Source organism: Vidua chalybeata, chromosome 7 (genome assembly GCF_026979565.1).
Source record: "Vidua chalybeata isolate OUT-0048 chromosome 7, bVidCha1 merged haplotype, whole genome shotgun sequence".
NCBI lineage: Eukaryota > Metazoa > Chordata > Aves > Passeriformes > Viduidae > Vidua > Vidua chalybeata.
The window spans coordinates 29666623-29689455 of NC_071536.1; the positions used below are offsets into that span (position 1 = coordinate 29666623).

The following is a 22833-nucleotide window of genomic DNA, read 5'->3' on the forward strand; positions in this document are numbered from 1 at the left end:
AAGCAGCAGCACTGGCAGCACAGAAGTCTCGACTCCCATCCTAGAAATTTCTTAATCAGACCACAAGCTCTTCCATGCAGAGCACCAAACACAGCTCTGTATTTTATGAGGCTCTTGAACTCCACAGTGCTCCAAACAGCAGTGACAGGAGTGATAGTGATGTTGTATGGTACCACTGGCACTGCTACTCTGATGGAATAATTTAAATCGAGTAAATAACCAAGCAATTAAAAAGAACACATGAAAAAGCTGTGTTAACAACCAAAGTAATTATACATCATCCCAAACTGTATTTTCACAGAATGTTTGACGTTACTACTGGTATTACTACTGCTAACTAAACAGAGCAACAGGCTGCCAGGGCTTTAAACAAATTGTATCTATTAGCTTTGGCATTCTTCCTAGCAGCCAAGCATTAGCAGTGACAAAAAATCATTTAATATGGCTAATCACGGTCATTTTCTGCACAGTTTTGTTGTAACTGCTCCTTCTTCTATAACCAAGGAACCAGAAAACAACCTGCTTTCCTACACCAGTGACAGAGCTCATGAGAAAGTTTTTTTCTCTTGGGGACTCCTTGGGCCAACCAAAAATGACAACAAAAAAGAGGGCAGAAGACATCTCCGTGGTGCCAAGAGTTCAGGAAGGTGAGTTTTCCAGGAGGAAGTCCACAGAGGCAATAGCCAGCCTGATAAGGTGGGAGAGAGGATATCAAAGAAAAATCTGAAGTCCTGCACTAGGTGCACCTGACAAAGTGACTTCTGCTACCAGACCATTCCTCCAGTCCCATCTGTTTCACAAAACAATTTCATTTGTCTCCTTGTACCACAGCAATTCTGCAACTTCCAGTGAGTTGCTTAGAGCTGATCCTCTGAAAATTCATTCTGTAATCCAAGGATTCATCACTATGGAAACTGCTTATAATCAGTACTTTTTATAGCTTAAAACACCCAGCATCAACAAAAGGTATTGTAACTTCAACTGAAGTTTACTGCATTCCCACTGGAGATTGTCAGCTCTGGAAAGGGGACATGCATCTTCCTGGCAATTTAAGGGAATGGATGATATGAAGGTATCTAATTAAGCTCATAAATATGAGCTCTGCTGACATACAAGGATGAACCTGTGACACCACGCAGCGAGTGGTGGGTCCATCATGGGCAATGGCATCAGCCCAGCTCAGACACCTCCTTAGGTAAGGATGGAGAGAAAATCCTCCTGTGCTCTTCCCACTCTCCCAGTGCAATAAAGTCACTAGGCTCATCTGACTCATCTGATTTGATAAATCATGATCAGATCTTTTAAATAGGCTTGATCCTTCTGCCCTGAGAGCATTGGCCAAGATCAGTGCCTGCGCCTTGTCCTTGGCAGGGAAGGATTTACAGGACCCCATCAACCCACAGAGTTCACCAACAGTTTCTAACCACAAAAACAGAAGAGCACGTTCAAGGGAGCAAGGCAGGACTACAAAAAATTTGAGATGCTGGAGGGAAGCCTGAACATTTGAATTGATCACTTGGGTCTGCTACAGCCAAGTGCAGTCCTGCTCACTTCACCTCGCACCCCAGAAGCCCCTTGCTTCTGCTCATCTCCAAGATATTCCTGTGGAGGAAAAAAGGGTGAGGATAAAACTTAACTTTACCTGTGGCAGCTGGGAAAAACACTCCAAAAACAGTGAAGAAGGACTCCCCCTGGCTGTAATCTGGCAGTGTGTTGTTGAACACCAGCTCTTCGGAGTAGCCAATGAAGCCGTGCTCTGTGGAGACATGGAGGGCGAGAGGAGAACCTCAGGAACCACCAGGGCTGCAGGAGCCCCTCCAGCTGCTCTCAGCGACCACCCCCCTCTAAACACATGCACCTGCAGGGGCTGCTTCCAAGGACCATCTGAAAGGATGAACATCAACTTACATGGTGGGGGAGAAGGCAGAAACCAGGGTTGCCACTCCTGCCCCATCTTTCTAAGGACACGCACACGAGTTTTACTTTCCAAACAAGTTTTACAGAAAACGGGGGAGGGGGGAAAGTGATGGGTGCTATACCAGTGTCATGCCCCTGGTTTACTGGGTATGTAATGGAGGATCAAACCCCCTCACTACACACTTGAAGGATGGTTCAAATTCTTCCACAAGTCTCAATTTGTTAGGAAGGGTTAAGCCTGACAGCTGGCGTGCAAGGCATTAATTAGGAAAGGTTTTAGATGCTTATAGACAGAAAACATAACTCACAAAAGCAGGTTAAATAATTAATGCGTGTGACTATTAAATAATAATTTCATTTTTAATGGGCAACACTGCTTTTTGATGGAGTATCTTAATCTGTGGAAACTTCTCCTCCCTGTCAAAAATCCAAATGCTTATGCCAGCTGGGGGTGGAAGGTGAGCAAAGTCAGTTCCTTTTTTTCTCCTGCCACTACAATCTATTTCCACAAGACATGTGACTCCAATAACTTGAATTTTCTCATTAGCAGGCAGGATGCTGTTTATGGCTGCACAGGGTGATGGCCAGAAATTAAAAAAAGACTCTATCAAAGCTGTCCCATGCCTCAAAGACATTAATTATGTTTGGACAATAGATTAAACCAGAACATTAAATCAGAGCTCTGAGCACAAGACATATCCATTTAAAGTCTCAGAATATAACTAACCACAGAGCTTTGAAGTTTACACAGAAAAACCCTATAGATAATCAAAAGTTTCCTACTACATCTGCATTCATTGTGTTGCCCAAACATGGATGGAAACACACTGATAGGAGAGGTCTCCTGCTGCTAGGCTTTGGAAAAGCACTAGCTCTCTTCGCTAGGAACGAGTCCCAGATGAGATTTATAGGGAACAAGCTCAGTGCAACACACTGACCTCTGGACCTCACAGATGTTTGCAGAAAGTGCAGTTTCTGGAGAAATAGAGGGGGAATTTGTGTAGGCTGTATGCTCCTGTAAGTCCAGACCTATGTGACTTCAACTGAAATTGATGCTCATGACAGCACAGCACATGGCCAGTCTGCAGAGCTCCCACCAAACTGCTCAAGGGAAATGTTGGTCCTTGGCCAAGTATGTGCTCCTCAGAGAAACGTTAATTTTTCATCTAAAAGGTGAACAAAATACTCATCTCATCCCATGAAGATCTGCAGACCTTCTTCAACTGGAGCTTTGAAGCAGCAGCATCAAATACATCTATGCCACTTGATAAAAGTTTACCCCACTGATTCACAAAAATCTCCTGTGAAGTGAACTCTAGCCTCTCTTGACAGTTTACTCTCACAGATTCCTATCATTCAGGTTTTCCCTAATCACAAATTGTCCTTTTCGTACCACTTGCCCAGTTTGTGGAGGTCATCTGAATCCTGACCCTCTCTGCCAGGCTGCTGCGAGCTCCTCCCAGCTGGGGTTCATTTCAGGTTGAATCTGCACATTCCCTTTTCTATCTTCTGGGAAGTTAAGAAAAATGCCAAATACCATCAAACTGAAAACAGATTGTTGCAGGACCTCACCAGGCACAGCGTCCTGCTTTGTAAGTAAACCATCTCCAACTGGGGTCTTCCAATGGTGTTTTGGGGCTATATAATTCAAATGAGGCACTTTGGGTGCCTTCTGTTTCCTTCCTCGTACAAAAGGCCAAGTGTACAGACCAATGAACAACCAGGCTACATTTTTTGTGGTACCATTTTGGCCATATTATGGCCACACACTGACCATGAGACCCATGAGTCCAATGTCTGACCTGCACCTGTGTGCATCTGACCCCTTTCAACCTTAAGAAATTAAGTGATCCCCTAGTGCTCCATTTATTTATATGTTGTTCCCTTTCCTACTTTATTTCCCTAGGTGGAAATCCTCAGTGGAAGAGACAAAAGCCCAAAGCCATGGCAGATGTCACTGGAACCACAGAAAACAACAGCCATGGATTTGCTGAAAGAGACACAGGATGTGCCTACAGCTCTATCCCACTTCTGCTTCCTCTCCTCACAGCTCTGGCAGGTGAGAGGCCATTCCACATTTCCCCTGTATACAGAAACCAGGAACCTTCTTGACTAATTGAAGAGAAGTTCATCCAAATGTTAGTTGTCATTGCACCCTTTCTCACTCAATCACCCTCCTGTGAAGCCAACCTCACATCCCTTTTGCTCAGACTAGGATCTGCAGTCACCTCAATTTAGGGCCACATGAGCATGGGGCTGAGGACAACATGCTGGGAGCATCTCCTGCCTGCCCATGTGCCTGAGACCAGTGCAAGACATCTGTGACCTTTCAGCTTATTAATATTAATGTGACTAATTGTAGCTGACAGGGCAATTGGGCTGAAATCATCCAAAACAAAACAGGAATCAGCAACTGAGACCGATCGGTTAAACCAACAGAGCCCTCGGTCAGTTGTTCAGAGAGTCAATTATCCACATCCCATTGAAAGTGCACTTCAAAAGGACGAGCTTCGGAAGGAGGAGGGAAGGAAATGCGATAGGGTCTATATTTGGCACTCTGATCTTCAAACGAGGCAAGATCATTTTATTCATTTTTTCTGTAAGGAGATCTTTTTCTCCAGCTTACTGCTGGGTATACAATCCAAACCAGATTGCTCCCTCCTTGTTCATTACAAAATATTTGTCTGAAAAATTTTGCTCTCAATCAATTTATGCAACCCCACAGCCTCTAAATCCTGCCTTTAATGATCCTGCTCTCAGCTGGCTTGCAGAGGGCTGGAGCTGAAGTGCTATAAACAATCTTCCCTGTGTCATGCTAGAAGAAAAGAATCCGGTTCCTTCTCTGTGCCGTGTCAGCCTTATGGGAAATGCACAATAAAGAGCAGTAACAATTTATTTTCATCATTAGATACTCAATAAGTAGAAAGCAAATAATGCATTTCTCAAGTGGTTGAGCTGATCCAAATAAACAATAGGGGAAAAAAATTACTTAGAGCAGCATCTGAATTATTCCTGTGATTCTTCACAAATCAAGTCCTTCCAGTTTCTCTTATTAAAATGATGTTATAAACAGTAAAAACCACCTAACAAGTCTGAAATGGAAGAGTTTTCAGGATGGGCATCCTCTGTTCACATGTGCAGGGGGACAGGAGGCTGTACACCAGCCTGATGTAGCCAGAGGAGGAAGAAGATGGTCACAACTCTGATGTCTTTCTATCCATCACGGATGTCTGGGAGGAGGCACCAGCTTTCATCTGGTTGCCACTGCTGCATCCCCTCTCTTCCCTTGGGTTTTTCTTGTACTTTCTCCCACCTCTCACCCTGTGGAAGAGCATGAAAGCATGAGATTTTTGGCACTCAGGACTCCCCTTATGAGGGCAGCCCCTCCATGAAGCCCAGGGTTACAGAATGGGAGCTCAAAGAGCTTGGAGAAGGGGCTCAAGGCGAAGCTGTGGTTACACAGGGTCAGGCCATTATGCAACAGCACAGAGCACAGCAGCACTGCCAAGTTCCAGGCAACCTGGAGCTCATTACAGATTAGTTAAGTCTTGGCCAAATTCAATAAGCCTGTTCACAAGCTTAAGGTTAAGTAAAGCCTGGCACCAAGGCAAGGGCTAAATAGTGCAAAAATGGAAAACCACCTTAAGAAACAGCTCCCTGAAGACAGTCCCATATTGCACTCTGCTTGTGATTAGAGATTTTAATTACAAAGGTGAATGCTGAAGGCTTGAAATGGTGAGATTTTTTCTTTTCCAAAATAAGTGAGCCCACACATTCCCTCCTGGAAGGTACTTGCTGAGATTTGCTTTCAGGGGAACAGCTGGAAGTGTTTGTCTTGCAGCACATTTCCCAGGTCTGACCTCAGCATTTTCAGGATCCTGTGTGATGTGTAAGACATGGAGTGCCAAAGAATAATTATATATCCTTGGCATAATTATCTCTGCTCTCTGTCTTTTTCCCATTTCTTCTTCCACCACTAAACCCTTCTGGCACAAGTTCTGAATTCCAGCTCTTGGATGCCAGTCCAAGCGCACACCCAGAATGAGGTGCTGCTGTGGGTGCTGGAGATATCCGAGCACACCACTGTGGAGAAAACAGGAATGGTCCTCACAGCCCGGTCCCACTGTGCCATCCTCATCTGAACACACACCTCTGCTGTAAGATAAAGTTCCACTCCTCACCAACCACATGCTTACATTTTCCTCCTCCAAACCCTTAGCCAAGGGCAAGGTACAAGCCCAGAACTTCTGAGCTGTTGACTCCCCCACGGGCAAGTCAAGCCCTGTCAGGCTGGTTATCTCTCAGAGGTTGTGGTCTATCAGGTGACTGTTGGGTGTCCTAAACCAAATTAATTCCTACATAGGTTGAAGTGCTCTACAGCAGGGAAGGAGTGAAATTCTACCCCCAGAAGCCCTAAAATACAAATTCTTCTCCTGCCTTCAGAATAAGATCACCCATCGTCTGGTGGTGACCAAAGTCCCCCAAACACACATACAACCCACAGCTTATCACATGAGAGCAGCATATTCACTTGTCAAAGGAAAGTTAGGCATGCCTAGCTTAAATGAAGTAAAATTTGGATGCCAAAGCACCACCAGCAATAGGTTTTTCAGCATCTCAGTGTGCAATTGCAGATCCGCAGCATTAACCATCCACACAGGAACTGTGGATGTGCAGAGATGGATGCAAAGCCATGAATGTTGCCAAAACCCCAAGGACTTTATCTTTCTGTTTTCTCCTGCCCCCCCTACTCTATGCAAACACCGAAATTTAACTTCAGGCAACAAACAGCACAGGATCATTTGATGCAACAGCTCTGGATCTCCTCAGTGAAGTGCTGGATGTGCTAGAAAATGACGTGGTTCCAGCTGACCACAGCCATAGCCCTGCAGTGCCATACAGCACACCCAGCAATGGGCACTGAAAATGGTGCACCTCTCCAGGGGATTTGCATAATCAGAGAGGCATGAAGAGGGCACCATGGTCACAAATAACACTTGAATCACCTTTCCCAACAGAATGAAAAATAAATCAATCAAAGCAGTGCAGTCACAAGCCTCCACATCCCTCCATGCACACACCTGGCTTCCTGTGTTTGGGCTTGTTTAACACCAACATTAACAATCACATTCCCAAGCTCTTCCAAGGCTGGCCTGTTTCTGTAGCCACGCCTTCACAACTACCCAGCTCCAGCTCCCAAGGTCCTCCCAATATTTTTTCCCAGGCAAGTCCAACACTACCACTGCTGATCTCAGGCACTGTCCTACTGCTGCCACCCTGCTACAGGTCAGTTGCAGGCAGAAATGTATGAGAAAAATGTGGAAAGGTTGGGAAGGAAAACAGGCAGAGGGCAGTAATGCTGGAGGTGGAGAGAGGACAGTGTGGTGGTCCACTGCTCAGCTTGCTGTGGGCTGACACTCGGCCTGTTGGATGCATGAACAGATTTTCACCAGAAAGTCCCAGTTCTCCAAGACAATGGTAAGGGAACTGATGAGTCATGGAAGCAGAGGGCATTGAGCGGCAGAGCCGTGCTGACAAGAACAGAGAATAAACATGACCTTTGCTGAACTTGTACAGGAATACAAAAATGTTTTGACATCCTCCAGGACATCTCCTGCTTCACCTTTGGAAAGTCAAGTTTTGGCTGGAAGACTGGGAAGAAGCAGAAGGAAAAGAGAAGAGCTGCAGGGGAGCAGAGCTTGAGGAGGTGGGACAAACTGATGAGACTGATGCCCCTGTCTCCTGTCAGCTACCACTGGACTCGCCTACCCAGGGGACCACATGCACCCAACCCAGCTTGCCCTTTTCTGCAGCTCCATTGCAATGCCTGTGCCATGTGAGTCAGCATGCAGCACTGCACATGCCCTGCAAACCAGGAGCACATCAGCTCCACGCTGGACTTGTGGGCAGCAGCACAGCTCTATAGCTGCAGATGGGGCATGTGCAGCCCAGCCCAGATGGAAAAGAGCAAACACAGGATCATTCCCTCTCCATATGTCACAAATGATGTCATGACTTTGCTTCATCTCAGTCCTCAGGACTGCATCCCACCTGCAGGCAGCTCCAACAGTCTCAGTATTTCTGCTTTAAGAATCTTAAACTGGGCAAGGGAAAAAATAGAGAGGAATTTTTGTATTGAACGCATGCAGGTCAATGATTATGCAGTGATAAAAATGAAGCTATTACACAATTAACACATCAGCATGTGGCCACACTGACAGTGCAGAAAGGCTGCAGAGCATCTGCCTGAGCTGCCAGGGCACTGAGAGATACAGGACGTGGGAGCTCCTCAGCTCCTGCTCTAACCAACCCCAACCCATGTTGCTGTTGGCAGCCCTTAGCAGAAAATATTGGGAAGAGGAGCTAAGAATGCAAAGAGACTCCTCAATTCCCTCTGTAATTTCATCCCTAAATGTCAGTTAAACACATTAATGATCGAAAGGGCTCAGAGTGACCACAGACCCCAAGCCACAGGGAGCAGAAGCGAAAGCAGCACCTCTGCCATTGCTGTGACCTCATGTGTCAGAATGATGCCAGCTGAAAATTGCCACAGCTGGCATCACCCCACACCTCACAGCAAGTCAAAAGGGCCCTCAGAAGGGCCAAAACAAAGCTGAGCAGTAAGAGGCAGCCCAGGGTGGGGAGAGAAGCTCATGGCTATTTTTCCACTTGTGAACAAATAAGCTCCTATTTTATCATAAGCACTAAGGAGATTTCATGAATCAGGACAAACACCACACTTACGTTTCAAAGTCGTCAGAGCTGCAAGTAGCAAAAAATAGACAGGTTTTAGTGGGAAAAAAAGTTTGGCAAGAGGGTGGTGGTGAGGAAGGATTAGAGCAAATTTAAAGAAAGCAGGGAAGGAGTTTCCTTGCCCAATACTTTCTCTGCACCCACAATAAAGCCAGCAAACCTAAAAAGAGAGAGTATGTACAGTCTGTAATTGAAGGAGCGAAAGCCACAGTTAAAACAATCTAAAAAGGCCAAGCCCTGAGAAAGGCAACTGGAATCCCTTATCTTTTGATGGAAAAGAATGTGCTCCCTGAGATTAATGACGTGTTTACCCAAAAGGAAATCGCCGCCCTTCTGAAGCAGCGAGTGTTTGTTCCTCCCGAGTCGCTGTTTTCTGCTCCAGAGCTGATCTCCCAAACCGCCTGTTTAAAGTCAACACACAATGCGGCTTCCTGCTGCTGTGGGCTCCGGGGATCCCACCATTAATCCTCTCCCAAAAAGCACCCTCCACCGCACCTGCGTATCCCCACCAACCCCGGCAGAGACAACCCCGGGGTATTCAGATGTCACTTAGGGCCGGAGCAGCACAGGGACGCTGTCCCGCTGCCGGCGATGCTGCTGCAGGGCGAGGAATCACCCCCGAGCACAAACACCGCTCAGCCGAGCAGACAAATCAGCGAGCGGGAGCCTGACAGCGCTGTCGAGGGAAAGCACTCTGGGCGACCTCTTCTTAAATTGCTCAGGGGTTCTGCAGCGCGTCCTGCAGGTCAGCCTGCCGCAGGATGCTTCTTGGAAAGAGGTTTGACAGCAGCCAGTGCAATGGTCTGCAGTGTTAGAGGAGGCTTGGGGGGACATGGGATGTCTGCGCTGAGTACCCTCAGGCGAGCAAGAGAGACTGGAGCAGAAGCGCCAGGGCTGATCTGTTTGAAACTATCGAAACCCTGAAAAAAAGCGTCATCAGCCCTTGACATATTTATCCTTTTTTGGTAACTGCACCCCGAACTCCTCGTGGAGCATCCCAGCTGTGAGAGCCATCAGATCACGAGCACCTCCTCTCCCTAAAGGCAATGGACCTGCAGGACTGGGTGCTAGCCAGCAGCTAAAAATAGCATAAAGGGCAGAATAAACAAAGGGAGCTGCTTAAATCTGTCTCCGATGTTTGTCTTTAGCTAATAGAGCAATTTTCATTTCCAGGATGCTGTCACCTCTCTCAGGTGAGGAGGTAGCCCACCCTCCCTCCAAGCTCCCCCCAGGCAGACCACATCTCCTGCAGGACTGGACGGGGTGAGAGGAAATGCTAATTTCTGCCCACTCCCCATGTGCCTGCTTTATCTCTGCCTCAGCTTCTCGGGAAAGCGGAAAACCACTAACGTACACAAGAGCACACTCAGATCACAAAAGTACTGCTTAAATAAAGGAAAACTTAGGAATGTGCCCAGAAGTAGCTAGTAGAGCTCTTTGGCACTTACTCTGTCTCTACAGGTTGGTGGGGTTTAATAATTAAAAAAAAAAAAAAAAAAAAAAAAGCCAGAAAATGAATATTTTCTACAGTTAGAAACTCTGAAATTCTGGTTAGGAGAAAAAAAGTAAGAGGTTTTAACACAGGTGTTTCAACTTTTTAAATTCTTCTTATGTTTTGCATTATTTAATGCTAAGCAGTAGAGTTGCTGTAATATATAAATCCTTCCATTACTTAATTATAATTCAATTATTTAATTTCTTTGATGTGGTATTTTCAACCTGGCTTGTTCAGTGGTATTCAAACCAGCTGGCAAAAATTATTTTATTCATTGCAAAGAGGACAAGAAGTACAGTGTCCCTTGCTCCATCCTTCTTCCAGAAAAATCAATGGGGTACCATTATCAATTACAGAATGGTATTTCTTGGAAGTCATGCCCAGAGTGCCCAGCTGTGGGAAGCTCTGAAGAACTTCTCCAGTGAAAAGCCCTAGGCTTGAGAGATCAGAATTTGGGCTGAGTCAAGGCACAACAATTGGAGGAAAATGGGTGGCAGTTCAGTAGTGATGACACACATCCTCTGGACTTGTGGAGTGACCTCCCCTCCATCTCAGAGTTACTCCATGTATAGTTTGGGACAAAGCCCAATCTATGCTGATCAAATCCCCATCTTTCAAAGGAAAGATGATACAACTTAATCCACCAGATCCTGCCATGAGCCTTCTGCCATCTTCATGACTATAGCACCCCATGCTCCCAAGCTTCCCATAATAAATTATGGATATATTATCCATATGACAGTGGTACTTCAAAAGAAAACTATTCCTTCTGTTGACTTTTTGATTTTGTGTCTAAAATGATAGTATCTTTTTATTTTTGGAAGGTTTTCATTATCCTCTATATGCAATACACACACAGCTACAGCCTTAAGTCTGGCTTCAGAATGCAAATCAAACCATAACAGCATTTGATTTTGGAAAGGTTGAGCAAGATGTTGTCACCTAAAAGGAATTTTTGTTTGCTTGTTTGAAACTATTAAATTAATTCTGTGTATGTCATAGAATACATTTTCCCTACAAAAATCAAATTTTCAATGGATGCATTTTCCCCTTTGAACAAAAAAAGAAAAATCAGAAAGAACCACTGAACTACCATCCAGGTTAGTGAAGGTATAACCAGAATAAAATCCCTTACTTACGGACAAAAAATGCCAAAAATTGTTAACACAAGCCAGGAGAGAGTATGAACAATAGATAAGGACCTATTTCCCACAGAGGAATGCAAACTAGAAGTGACGTGGCTGGAGGAAGAATCTAATATCTAGAAGTTATCTTAATAAATTAAATCCCTAAATAAGGAAAGCTAATTCAGGGCACAGCTGAACTGTGACTGGAATTAAACACTGGAGGAATGAAAAAAAAGAAGAGGCAAAATATCTCCATCATTTGAAAACTATTATATGGTGGCACCAAAAAAAAAATCAATACAATTAAATAAAGCTGTCCCATCCAAACACAGCAATGAGGAGAGAGGGAGAAAATGTGGGATGATATTTATCTTCCTCCAACCAGTCAGCTTTATTAGTTTTCTAGCATTAAACAAGTTGCTGCTGAAGGAGAGCCTGCACAGGAGGTTTTATAGGAGGAATGGATGGGGAAACCCCACATGAAAGCAGAGTCTAGAGAACAAAGCCAGCCAAGGTATTTCAGGATTTATTTGCAAGTTCTAGGAAGATGAGCTTAGCATTGCTTCACAGGGAAACAGCAAAGCAATTAAAGGTTAAATCAATGTGTACCAAACCTCCCGTGTACATCAGGAACTCTATTACCTACTGAGCAAGTTTAAACCTGTAACAACCTCAGCAAAGCCTCTCCTGGCTCCAGGAATGGACCTGGGCCAGCCAGTACATGACAGCACCATTCAGTGGCACATCTTACACATTTTAGGGTCTCAGGGGAGGCCAAGACTCTGCTCATCCCCAGTAGCACGTGGCAGAGGGCTGCTCACTCCCATGGCTGCTCAGATGGAGCAGCCCGGAGAAGACTGAAGAGCACCAGAGGTCTTCCAAGCAAGATAGTTTAACGTAAAAAGGAAGGACACCGGATTGTGCCAAGTCCTCAAGAGACCCAAAACAGTGGGTTTAGGCTGCAGGAAGAGGGAGTTAGCCCGGCATCGCTGTGACTAGAGCAGGGTCCATGGGGCAGCAAAGGATCCACCACTGGAAATTTTTTGGAGCAGATTAGATGCACATGGCATCCATCCCCAGTGCAGCCCAGTAGGTGCAGGAGGGCGGGACCCGCAGACCCTGAGCCCTCCTCCCCTCTTTACCCACCTCCTGGGAGATGCCTCGGGGCGGTAGGCTCGGGAATCCTGCCTGGTCTCGGCAGAGCAGGGACACAGGGGTGCCAGTCCCAGCCCCGGGTGCAGCAGCTGTGCTGACACCTGAGCATCTGCCGACAATCGAGACTGCTGCTCCTCAACGCAGTCCTACTACTGGATGTCCTCCAGCAGGGAAACACCGTGAAAACCTACCAACAAACAGGGCAGCAGGGCTCCATCTCAAACTAACTGCTTTGGTTTTTTCCTTCTAAATAAACTGCTTTAAATACCTACTTCAGAGAACCTGGACAGAGTGGTGTAGCTTTCCTCTCACTATCTAAATAAGGCCTCTAACAATGTTATCACTTTCCAAAACACATCTGTCCCGCAGCTCCTAGCCCAGACAATTGGCAGGTAACCAGTTAATAAATGTCTTCGCCAGACTGTTGAATAGGCTGGCCCCGACTCAAGAGTGATGTCAGGGCCATTCAATGCACTATAATTGGAAAAACCTGGGAAAAGCAATCCCATGTTTTTTAATAAATAAAGAGTGTATTAGCAGCCTCCTGCCTTTATCCACCACGGTGTGTACCTTGTTCAGTAGCAAAGTGGGATTTTATTTTTTTTCTGCTGCTGCTCGCACGGTGATTTCTACTTGGGATTTGATGCCAGTTTCCAGATGTGTCTCAGGCCAGGAAGTCAGCAATCAGCCTGGATAAAGCCTCTGGGATTTGCTGCAGATCATCTTCTGACACACACATCCTTCCTGCACCCTCTCTTATGATATTGGGGCACACCCCTTGTGCCCAAAAATAAAATAAAACAACCCAGACCCAAGCAGAAGCCCCTGATTAGGATGCTTTGATCACTTTCATATTCAATCTGTGGGAATATTTTTAATTAATTCAGACCATCAAAGCCCCAGAGGCAGCATTTGAGGCATCTTTACAACACCAGAGTGTCTATATACATAAATCACTTCAACAATTGCAGGTTCCCTGTCTGCTGGAGCAGCTCCAGGCAAAACTCACCTCCCACAAATCCTTACCAGTGGTACCCAGAGGACAGCATCAGCTCCCAGCTCGGCCATAGAACATTGGAGGGGGATGAATCCTCCAAAGCACTTGTCCTCAGAGGAATAAATGAAAATGATAAATGAGTTTTCTGGGCTCTGCGTGAGCAGCTTAGGGAAGCTGATACCCAAGCGGGTGACATGAAGGATGTGGTTTGCATGGAAAATAATCCCAAGCAGAAGCACCCTGACAGCAATATGCCCTTCAAACCTCCCTGCATCCCTACAAAATGAACTACCCAGATTTCCCAGCCTGAGGAGAGGGGTTTAGCCCCACACAGCCAAGCTCCACGCTCACCCCAGCCACGTGGTACCATCTACTGCAGGACTGGGGAATCCCAGCCCAAGGGGACACAATTACTGAATTACTAACAAGATAATTTATTTTTCACCCCCACCAGGCATTTTAGAGGCTGTTGTTGGGCCTCTTTCACTCACGTTGTGATTCCTTTCATCTCCCCATCAAAGCACAATCAAATTAACACCAGCCCTCCTCCCTGTGATGCCCCCTCCATGAGCTCCCACAGCCGCTCTGCTTTCACAGGGCACCTGGGAGCCACTGCCAAAACAGGAAAGCAGGCGCCTAATTGAAAGGGAGTATTTGGGAGTCACCCTACACAAAAATTAGCAGAGATATGCTAGGAAAATAAAATAGTGGGCATTAACGGACAGCTTATCTTCTTTTTTTTCCGTGACTCTAATGTTCAGGATGTGAAAAGGCCAAAAAGTTTCACATACTGTTCTGAGAAATTGGTCAGGGAAAGGAGCATCCTCTCCTCTACTTTCACCGCTCCTCCCAAAATAACTCAGGTTGATTTTGAGGTATGGACCTCCATCATTAAAATACAGACATACACAAACCAAAACAACCCTGCATTGCTACTGTGAAAATTTGTAGCTAGTGCTGGGTCTTGGTGATGGGTTGAGAAGTCGAGCACTGACTGATTTCAATTCACCTGTGTTAGGTTTGCTAAAAACACTGTCCTGTGCTAGGGAAAAAGGGAATAGGGATGTCTCCTGTCTGAAGGAAGGAGCACCGGGGTCTCTGTTTCTGGAGCAGGGACTGAGCTTTAAGCTGGGTGGCCAAAGGCAGCTCAATGAGGCTGGTTCTCAGACAGAACAGGGAGCCCCTCTCCTCGCTACCCACCCTTGGCAGAGATCCCAGCCTGGGACTGTGACCAAGCCCCAGGGGAAGTGCCAGCAGAAGCCAAGGGAGGATTTAGGATTAACTCCAAAAAATCAGTCCCACCCCACCCTGCAGGCAGCCTGTGGAAAGCAGCAAAAGCCCTGGGGGCCAGGCAGAGGGACAGGGTAGGCTGGCAGCAAGCAGGCTGGCAGGCCCAGAGGGGTCAGCAGCATCTGAACAAGTGACCCAGAGCACTCCCGGTCTGCTGGAGGCACTCAGCTCCTCCAGTCCCAGCTCCTGGCTGCAGGAGCCCAGCTGGCTCTTGGAGCAGGAGCAAGCCACAGCAAGAGAGAGAAAAAAAAAAGGAGAAAGAGCAGCAGGAAGCCCTGCTGAGAAGCCCCCTTTTGTGTAAACATGCTCCGTCCTCAGACTAAAAATAAAGGCAAACCACAGGAAGGGAGTGAGTGCTTGGACAATATCCGATTTGGTGTGTGCCTGGGTGTGAGCTGCGGGAATGGGGAGAAGAGCAGGGGACTCCACCCAGCCCAACCACACAAAGGCAGCCAGTTAAGACCTTCAAGATGGACAGGCATTCCTGGAGATTATTTAAATTCAAGTAACTGCTGCTTGGCAGATGTGCAGTCCTTTCGTGTCTGCGCAGCACTTGGAAATGTTAAGTGAGAGAAAAGGCTGCCATGGCAGAAAAGGCAGGATGGCTGCACAAGGCCCACTTTATAGGGTCAGAGACTGAGACCCAAGGCTGTGAACTGAAACCCCATAAACCTGCCATAAAACAAGGACAAGACCCAGACAAGCTGTCAGCTACAATGCAGCTCACAGCTCCAGCCTCAAAAATCACCTCTCCCTGCATGCTCCTCTGCATCTCAGTTCCTGCTGCAGCCACAGAACCAAACTGAAAACAACTGCACGCTCCTGAGGGCTGTGGAGGGGTGATCAGTGGAATGCCCACCCCAAAGGGGTCTCAGATGCTTCCCCTGGTGCTGGGCTTTGGTGCACTGCACTCTGCCATTGTCACCAGCTGCCTCTGGAGGCTGGAGCTGCAGCACCACCTGCATGTCCCACCTGCAGGCTCCTTGCAGGAGGGATGCTTTGCTGGTGGGTGCAGTCCCAAGAGACAAGCATCCATCCATCCGTGGGGCGCAGAAAGCGGACAGTACAGCGTGAGGAGGCTCCTCGGAGCCCAGCGCTCACCCTTGGTGCTGACACACCACTCAGAGGCCTTCTGGGGAAATGCAGGACTTGGGAGGATCCCCCCGCCCAGGCCGGAGGGAACCCGCGCTCTCACAGCGTGGAGGCGCAGAGCGGTGCCCCGCCAGCTGTGCGGGTCCCACCCCAGCGCTGCGCTGCTCGGGGCTGCGGGGCTGGGATCCGGCCACCATCAGCCCGATCCCTTCCCTGCACTGGAAGCCCTCCTCTCTTTAGTCAGCCATGGCTAAACTGCAGCATCTGCAATCTCAGCCACCTCATTTCCCTTCCTTTCTCTATTTTCTGTCAGAAGAAAATGACAGTGCTTGGCAGTGGAGGAGATCAAAGACAACTGTGTTGGCCTCCACTTGGATATGTTTCCTGCTGTCATTTGTATTCCTTTAATTCTTGCCTCCTGGTCCTATGTTCACTTTCCTACTATCTGGTCTCACCTCGAGTATTGATTTTTCTCTACTACCAGAAAGGTCTACTAGGAGCACAACAAAAATACAACACGCTCCCCCCCAGCCCCGTTTCCTCTAGAAAACAGCTTTATATGGAACACAGTGGTTTGGAGCAGGTCACTTGGTTTCTCTGCAAAACACGCTACAGCAACACAACTGCCCTTGCTTCATTCTCATTTACAAGTATTGCTGAAACTTTCACAGGCTTTCATTTGGGGCATTTCCTACATGTTAAATATAAAGTGTAAGTGCCTTTCCATAAGGCTCTGTCTGACAGGGGCGCAGCTGCTTCTGTCCCCACGCCACCATCCCTGCACACCACAGCAGCAGCACAAAATAAAACAGCAGCATGAATGGCACTTGTGCCATCGGTGCTACGAGTACCCACATGACACCTCCTGCTACCCAGCCCAGCAGCTGAATCACAGCTGTCAATGAAAACTGAAGATCTTTCCTTAAACTCACTTTAGTAGGTCACTTGCAACCCCCCAAGGTGCTGCTGGACACAGAGGAAGCCAAGAAAAAGGTGACACCTTCTGTTTACTCGGCTAATTACACTTCATTATTGCCCTGCAATGTGTTTCCCAGCAAACAGACAGAAGAAAGGGAACAGCACCTGGTGTGAGCAGGGCTGCAGGTGGGAGCCCCGAACCTCCCCCTTGCCCGAGCTGGAGCTGTCACTGCAGGCCGAACTCAGTCTGGGAAAAGTTAGCAGGAGAACTCCCACCCATGGGTGCTTGAAACCCCAGCAGTCACCTGCCCTCACCCAGCTCTCTCCTCGGATCCCCAGCACAGCCCTGGGCAGCAGGCCCAGCAGAGTGGACAGCACAGCACAGCCAGGGTCTAAGGAGCCTCAGAGGTCTCCAGACAAGATCTCCATAGCTCAAATTCACAATCCTCCATCTTCACAGGCACAATGCTGAGTTGGGCAGCAGAAGGCTACAAAGAACACTGCAAACACAGATGCTCTCTTTTGTTAGAAAACCTCCAAGTGAAATATAACAAGAGCAGAAATTGAGAGCTCAATCCCTGGGGTTAAACACCTAAATTAGTGTTTCCAGTCATGCTCTGGAAACACTCCCTGCAAAATTATGGGTTGTCTCTAAAAGTACATCTGGAAGCTCTGAACTCTACCACTGTCCAAGTGAGTGTCACTTCACAAAGACAGCTAAAGAGAAAACCCCAGGGAACTAATGCCTGCTGACCCCAATGCAATGAACCCCCAGCTTTACCTGGATCAAGATGTGTAAAGGACCCAATGACAAAGTCCAGTGTTGAGACAGCCAGCAGGAAGAGCAGCAGGAGCTGGAGCCTGATGATCCACTTCACCCCAGCCAAATTGATTCCCAGCAGGCCAAGCAGGACAGCCAGGGAGATGCCACGCACTGCCCAGATGTTGCTGAGGCTCAGGACACCTGCAATGGACTCTGCAAAGCCAGTGATGTACATGGCACCTGCAACACACTGAGGGACACAGCTCTGTGAGTGCCCCGCAGCAGAAAAAGGGATCCCCATCCACAGCCCCACACCAGGCTGTGGGGGCCTCTGTTCAGACAGACAGACAGACAGACAGACAGACAGACAGACAGACATTGGCTATCACAGTACAGCCTTTCATGTTACTCTGGCCTGTAGGGACTGAACCTTAGTGCTGTAAGACAGCACACTGCCGAGGCAGCAGCCGGGCAAACTGGGAAGGCTGGGTTCCACTGTAACATCTACCCTCTGTTAACACTCCAGGAGAAACTACACTGGCTTCTCTGAGAGAGAAAAGGATGAGTCAACTTCTGTTTGTCCCCTTCTGTTTTTCTGGAGGAAAAGGTCCCAGTTCAACACCTGCCTGAAGAGCAGCCGTTTGTTTTCCCCTTCGCTGCCTCCTGGGGGTTATTTTTAACTCGGTGTTTAGTTTGGATGCAAACTCTGACGTTTCACCAGCTCCCCATCTCACTGCTGGAATGGAGCCTGCACTTTGGAGGAGAGCACATTGTGTGAGCCGTGCCTCCCTGGGCTCCCAGGAAAGCTGCCTGTTTGCCTTGCAGCAGGACAGGACACACTCTGCCCCGGCTGGCCGAGAGCCTGCAGGACAGGACATCTGCAGCACAGGCTCAAACACCACTGCAGCACAACAACCCAAAACACCAGGATGTTTCACTCCAGAAATTCCCACTAGATGCCATTCCAGCAACAACCCTTTCCAGCGCATGGCATCCCTGGAGAACCAGGTCAGGGCAGACAGCTGCATTTGATACAGCTGGTGTGACCTTGGGTCCTGCAACCTCACCATCCCTGTCCACAGCTGAGGGATGTGCAGCTCCCACACGACTGGAAAGGACAAAACCCCCACCCAAGACAGCAAGAGCAGAGCCCTCATTCACTGCAGATCTCCCACCTGGGACTGACCCAGCACTGCTCCACTGAGGGTGTTCAGGACAACCTGGCTCATACCCGGGAGCTGCAGGATTTGTGTGGTTTTCAGCAAGGTTGATGGCATGCAGATGTTCAGACTTGGGCACCTACAGCTTGGAGATCCTGGAAGATTCATTTCCATCACAGGCAGACACTTAGACCAGGGGAACTACACCCTGAGAGTCTTCCCCTGCAGCACATGGCCAGTCATTCCCCACTTGCCCCAGTCAGAGCAGGGAATAGGGAGTACCCCATTTCTGGCAGTAGTTCCCTTATGACAGAGGTTACAGCACTCCCTGAGCATCCTGCAGCAGAGGATCAGGCTGCAGCTGGTGCAGGGCACACTGGGCAGAAAGCACAGCTGAGGAAGGAAAGGCATCAGCAGCTTTTGGGAGCAGGCAAAGCGATTTTAAGAGAGTTGCCAGCTCCCAGCCCGCAGCCCCTGTGCACACGGGATGCCAAGCCAGGGGCCAGGGCTGCTGCAGCCCAACTTTTACGACCCTCAGGACAGGCTGCAACCTGATTGCTTTCCCAGACGGGGTCCTCTCGGAGAGCAAGAGTGGAAAATATGACAGGAAGGATTCTCATGTGTGGCCCATTTCCATATCTTGGCTTGTAACTGGGTTCAGTTCATATTTTATGGACACTTGCTTTTAATCTGGAGTGAAAGGAGAAGAGGGGATTATTTTTGGTTTGGGGGCTGTTCAGGGGTTTTGGAGATTGCTGTAAGCCAGTCAGTTAAAAACAAACCTCTATAAAAATGCTTCTCTGCTCACCACGTTTTATACTGTTCATAACATCTTTATGGGGGGAGAGGGTTAAGTTACTGCAGGTTTAAGTGATTATTTTCCACTCTTTTTGTAGACTACTTGTGTATTTCTGTGCCTCACCACCACAACAGCTCCTTGGGATCTTTCAGAAAATTCAGAACTGTGACTTTTGGCTCACAAGAAGTCAATTAGCTGTGGCCCTTACCCCTGCCCAGCTCTCCTCCCACACCAGCTCCACTTCTGCTAGCTCCCACAGAGCAGCAGCCAAGGCTTGCCTGATCCCTAAGGGTATGTGGAGCATGCCAAGGCCAACCTGCCAGTCCACAGCCACTCACTGAGCTTTGCTTGGCCACCCCGACCTCTCCTGCTTCGTTTAATTTCAGTTCCCGCCAGCAAGGGCATGTCCTGGCAGTGGGGGTAATTTGGGATGCGAGGATGTGTCCTGCACGGCTTGTCCAGACACCCAGCTCCTCCGCCAGGGTGGCCCATGCCAGGCAGCACGTTGCCATGCACAGGCTTGCTCCTGGGGAGCAGTGTGGGCTGAGTGCTCCCTGTGGTGCTCTCCCATGTTGTCCAGCATTACCCAGATTTTACTTGAAATGTTATTTTCTGCAGCAGGACAGCAAAAGATTAATATCTGCATTACAAAGTTTCCAAATTTTCTTTGAATAAGTTTTTTAAATTACCTGGCCAAAAATGTAGAGGAGGCCAATGGTGCCCCCTATTTGACCTCCAAGGACAGTAGAAATCATGGAGTAGACTCCTCCACTTCCAATGCTGCACTTCTCACACACCCCAATTCCAGACAAGACTGTCACTAGGGCAACCAGAATGACAAAGGACACCAGAAACATGCCCATTACAATGCCAGTGTTTCCCTGGAATGAAAAAAAAACAATCAAATTAAGATTAATTCACACCAATCTGCTGGGCCAGAGTAAGGACCTACCACTTCTAGTCACTGGTGGTCTATGAATCTGGAGTCATTACAGATTAAAAGAAACACACACAGACACCCCTACTTGTCTAATTAACATAATTGATTGCCAAATTTAGAGCCTTTATTAGCACCCCTTTGATGAGAACCTGTCTTGTCCTTGAGCCTGGGGCTGGGCAGACCTTTGCATGAGCAGGTTCTGCTCTGTCAGTGGGTTCCTCCATGAATCACTGATTTTGTCCACTGGTTTAAAAGGAATGAGGTCAAACAATGATTCAGCCACCACAGTCAGGGGATCACTGCCTGTCTACATGGTTTAGAATGACATGCTTAAAAAAAAAAAACCAAAAAAAAACCACTTTCATAACAAAAAGTAGTTTCAAAATTGAACCCCTGGGATTTGCAACGACTGATTTATTAACAGCATCAAGCTTGCATTTTAATTTTTCAGAACATTTACCTTTGAAAGCTCTGATCCCTCCAAACAATGAGATGCCAAAGAACAAAACCCCAAAGGCAACGCAGCGTGGAAGATAAATCACACTCTCATAAAGCAGCGTGCGCCGGCCCTTATCTGCAGGGTGTACTCAGAGGGGCAGGTGGCTCTCGCCCTGCCTGGGCTCAGGAGACTTTTCTGCACAGGATTCAGCCCCAGGGAAAAAAAAAACAACCCTTCCTGCTTGGGGCAGAGGGAGGGCTCCAGGAGGAGCTGCTGCACTCGCCACTGTGTGGCAAAGAGGAAAAGTCTCTGAACAAACACAGCTGCAGGTCCTGGTTGGCGGCTTTAAATGCCAGCACAACCCCTTTCTTTGGGGGGAGGGGGGGTGTTCAGTTTGCCATTTAGGATCAGATTTTCAGAAAGAAAAGGTGCTTAGTACCTCCAAAAGAATTTAAGAACTCTTCTGAGCTCAGGACCTTCCCACTCTCTTGCACGTGGCTGTAATTTATTTTCCAGGGTCAGGAGTTTTCCCTCGTGCTCCAGCCCACCTTCCCCTGCTGACAAATCGCTCAGGCCAGTGCACAGCAATCAGAAGTCTCCTCCAGCGCCCAGGGCTTTGTTAACATCTGGCTTCCCTTCCTTTTACTCATATTCCAGGCCATGTCCATATCCCCTCTTTCCAACCTTGCTCCAGCAATGCTCATCTCTGAAGTCACGCTAGCCATGACAGGGTTTTTATCACCAGCACTAAAAGGTTGCTTCCCTGCTCCGGGGTTGGTTGAAATCCCAGATTCTTTTTCCTTTCCTCTTTTTTTTTTTTTTTTTTGTGAAAAAAACAGAAACATATCCAGGATGTTGGTATCATCATAAAATCCTATTTTGGTTCAGCATTTTGCTGCCTTTGACAGAGGTGTTATCTGGTCAGTGGGGAACAGAGCCAAGGATTTCTATAAACACAGCTGTGATTGGGTCAGCACCACAACCCACCCCAACCCCATACTTCTTTTTAAAAGGACAATTGTTCTTTTTCTTCAGCTGCTTATCCCAGGTTAAATGGTTAATAAACATTATATGCTTCAGTTAAAAAAAAAAAAAAGCAAACATTATGCAAACATTCACTTAGCCTCGGGCTTTTCCAGAAAGGTGGTAGCAGGCTATGGCAGCTATTAATGGGCAATCCAATGGTTCCTACAGAATAAAGGGTTAACACTAAGACCAAGGGGGAATGCTGGACTCACAGCAACAATAGCAAGCAGAGAAAGTGGGAAGAAAAATCCCCCGTTAAGCACTGATGCTTATTTATGCATGCATGCTGGAAGGGGTTAGTGCAGCAGCAATCCCTGTTGAACATTTCAGCAAGATTAGGTCCCCTGGAACTGCAAAGCTTCACCAGCCCCAGCTCCAGCTCTGGAAATTTATAGCAAAAGCCTGACTCTGGGAATAGCTCGACATATGACTGTCCTCTGCCAGGGGAGCTCTCTGCCAGCCCTGACTTCTCCTCCCTTCCCTTTCATGCTAGCTTCCAGCTGGTTCTGTTTTTCTTTTATTCACTAGCTTTGTTTATATTTGTGTTTGCTCCAGAAGTAACTTGCTTTCAAAGGAGATGTGGAGGAAATAAAATCAGAAGGAAAAGGAAGCTAAAAAATCATCCCAATTTCTCCACCACAACAACTGCAGCTCCCCTCAAGACCTCCATCAAAGCAGTCTTCAGTGCAGAGTGCAGGTGTCTTCCTGCTCCTTTTGGAAGGTGTCCACCATGCCTGTGACAAAAACCCTGCCTGAAGCTCAAATCCCGTCCATCTCTGGGGAAGCTTTTCTTCTTCTAAGGGGAAATTTTGAGGTATAATACAGTATTTTGCATCAAGAGGGGACAGTACTCCAGGCTCTGACTCTCAGTGAGATACTATCAAGGACCCAGCAGTGGAAGATCCTTTGATAGCCATGACAATTTCACCTGACTGAGGATTCCCCATTCAAAAAATCAGAAA

The 22833-nt window shown here is 47.5% G+C and overlaps 1 protein-coding gene across 1 annotated transcript in view; it reads right to left on the reverse strand.

The window, feature by feature from the left end:
• SLC12A8 (solute carrier family 12 member 8) overlaps positions 1 to 22833 on the reverse strand; it is a 47946-nt gene that overhangs the window by 20083 nt on the left and 5030 nt on the right. Inside the window, exons 4-6 of the mRNA XM_053947650.1 lie at positions 20156 to 20347; positions 17526 to 17757; positions 1643 to 1756 (exon numbers count right to left, since the gene is read on the reverse strand). Of these exons, the coding sequence (XP_053803625.1) occupies positions 1643 to 1756; positions 17526 to 17757; positions 20156 to 20347 (538 nt within the window). The remainder of the gene's footprint in view (positions 1 to 1642; positions 1757 to 17525; positions 17758 to 20155; positions 20348 to 22833) is intronic.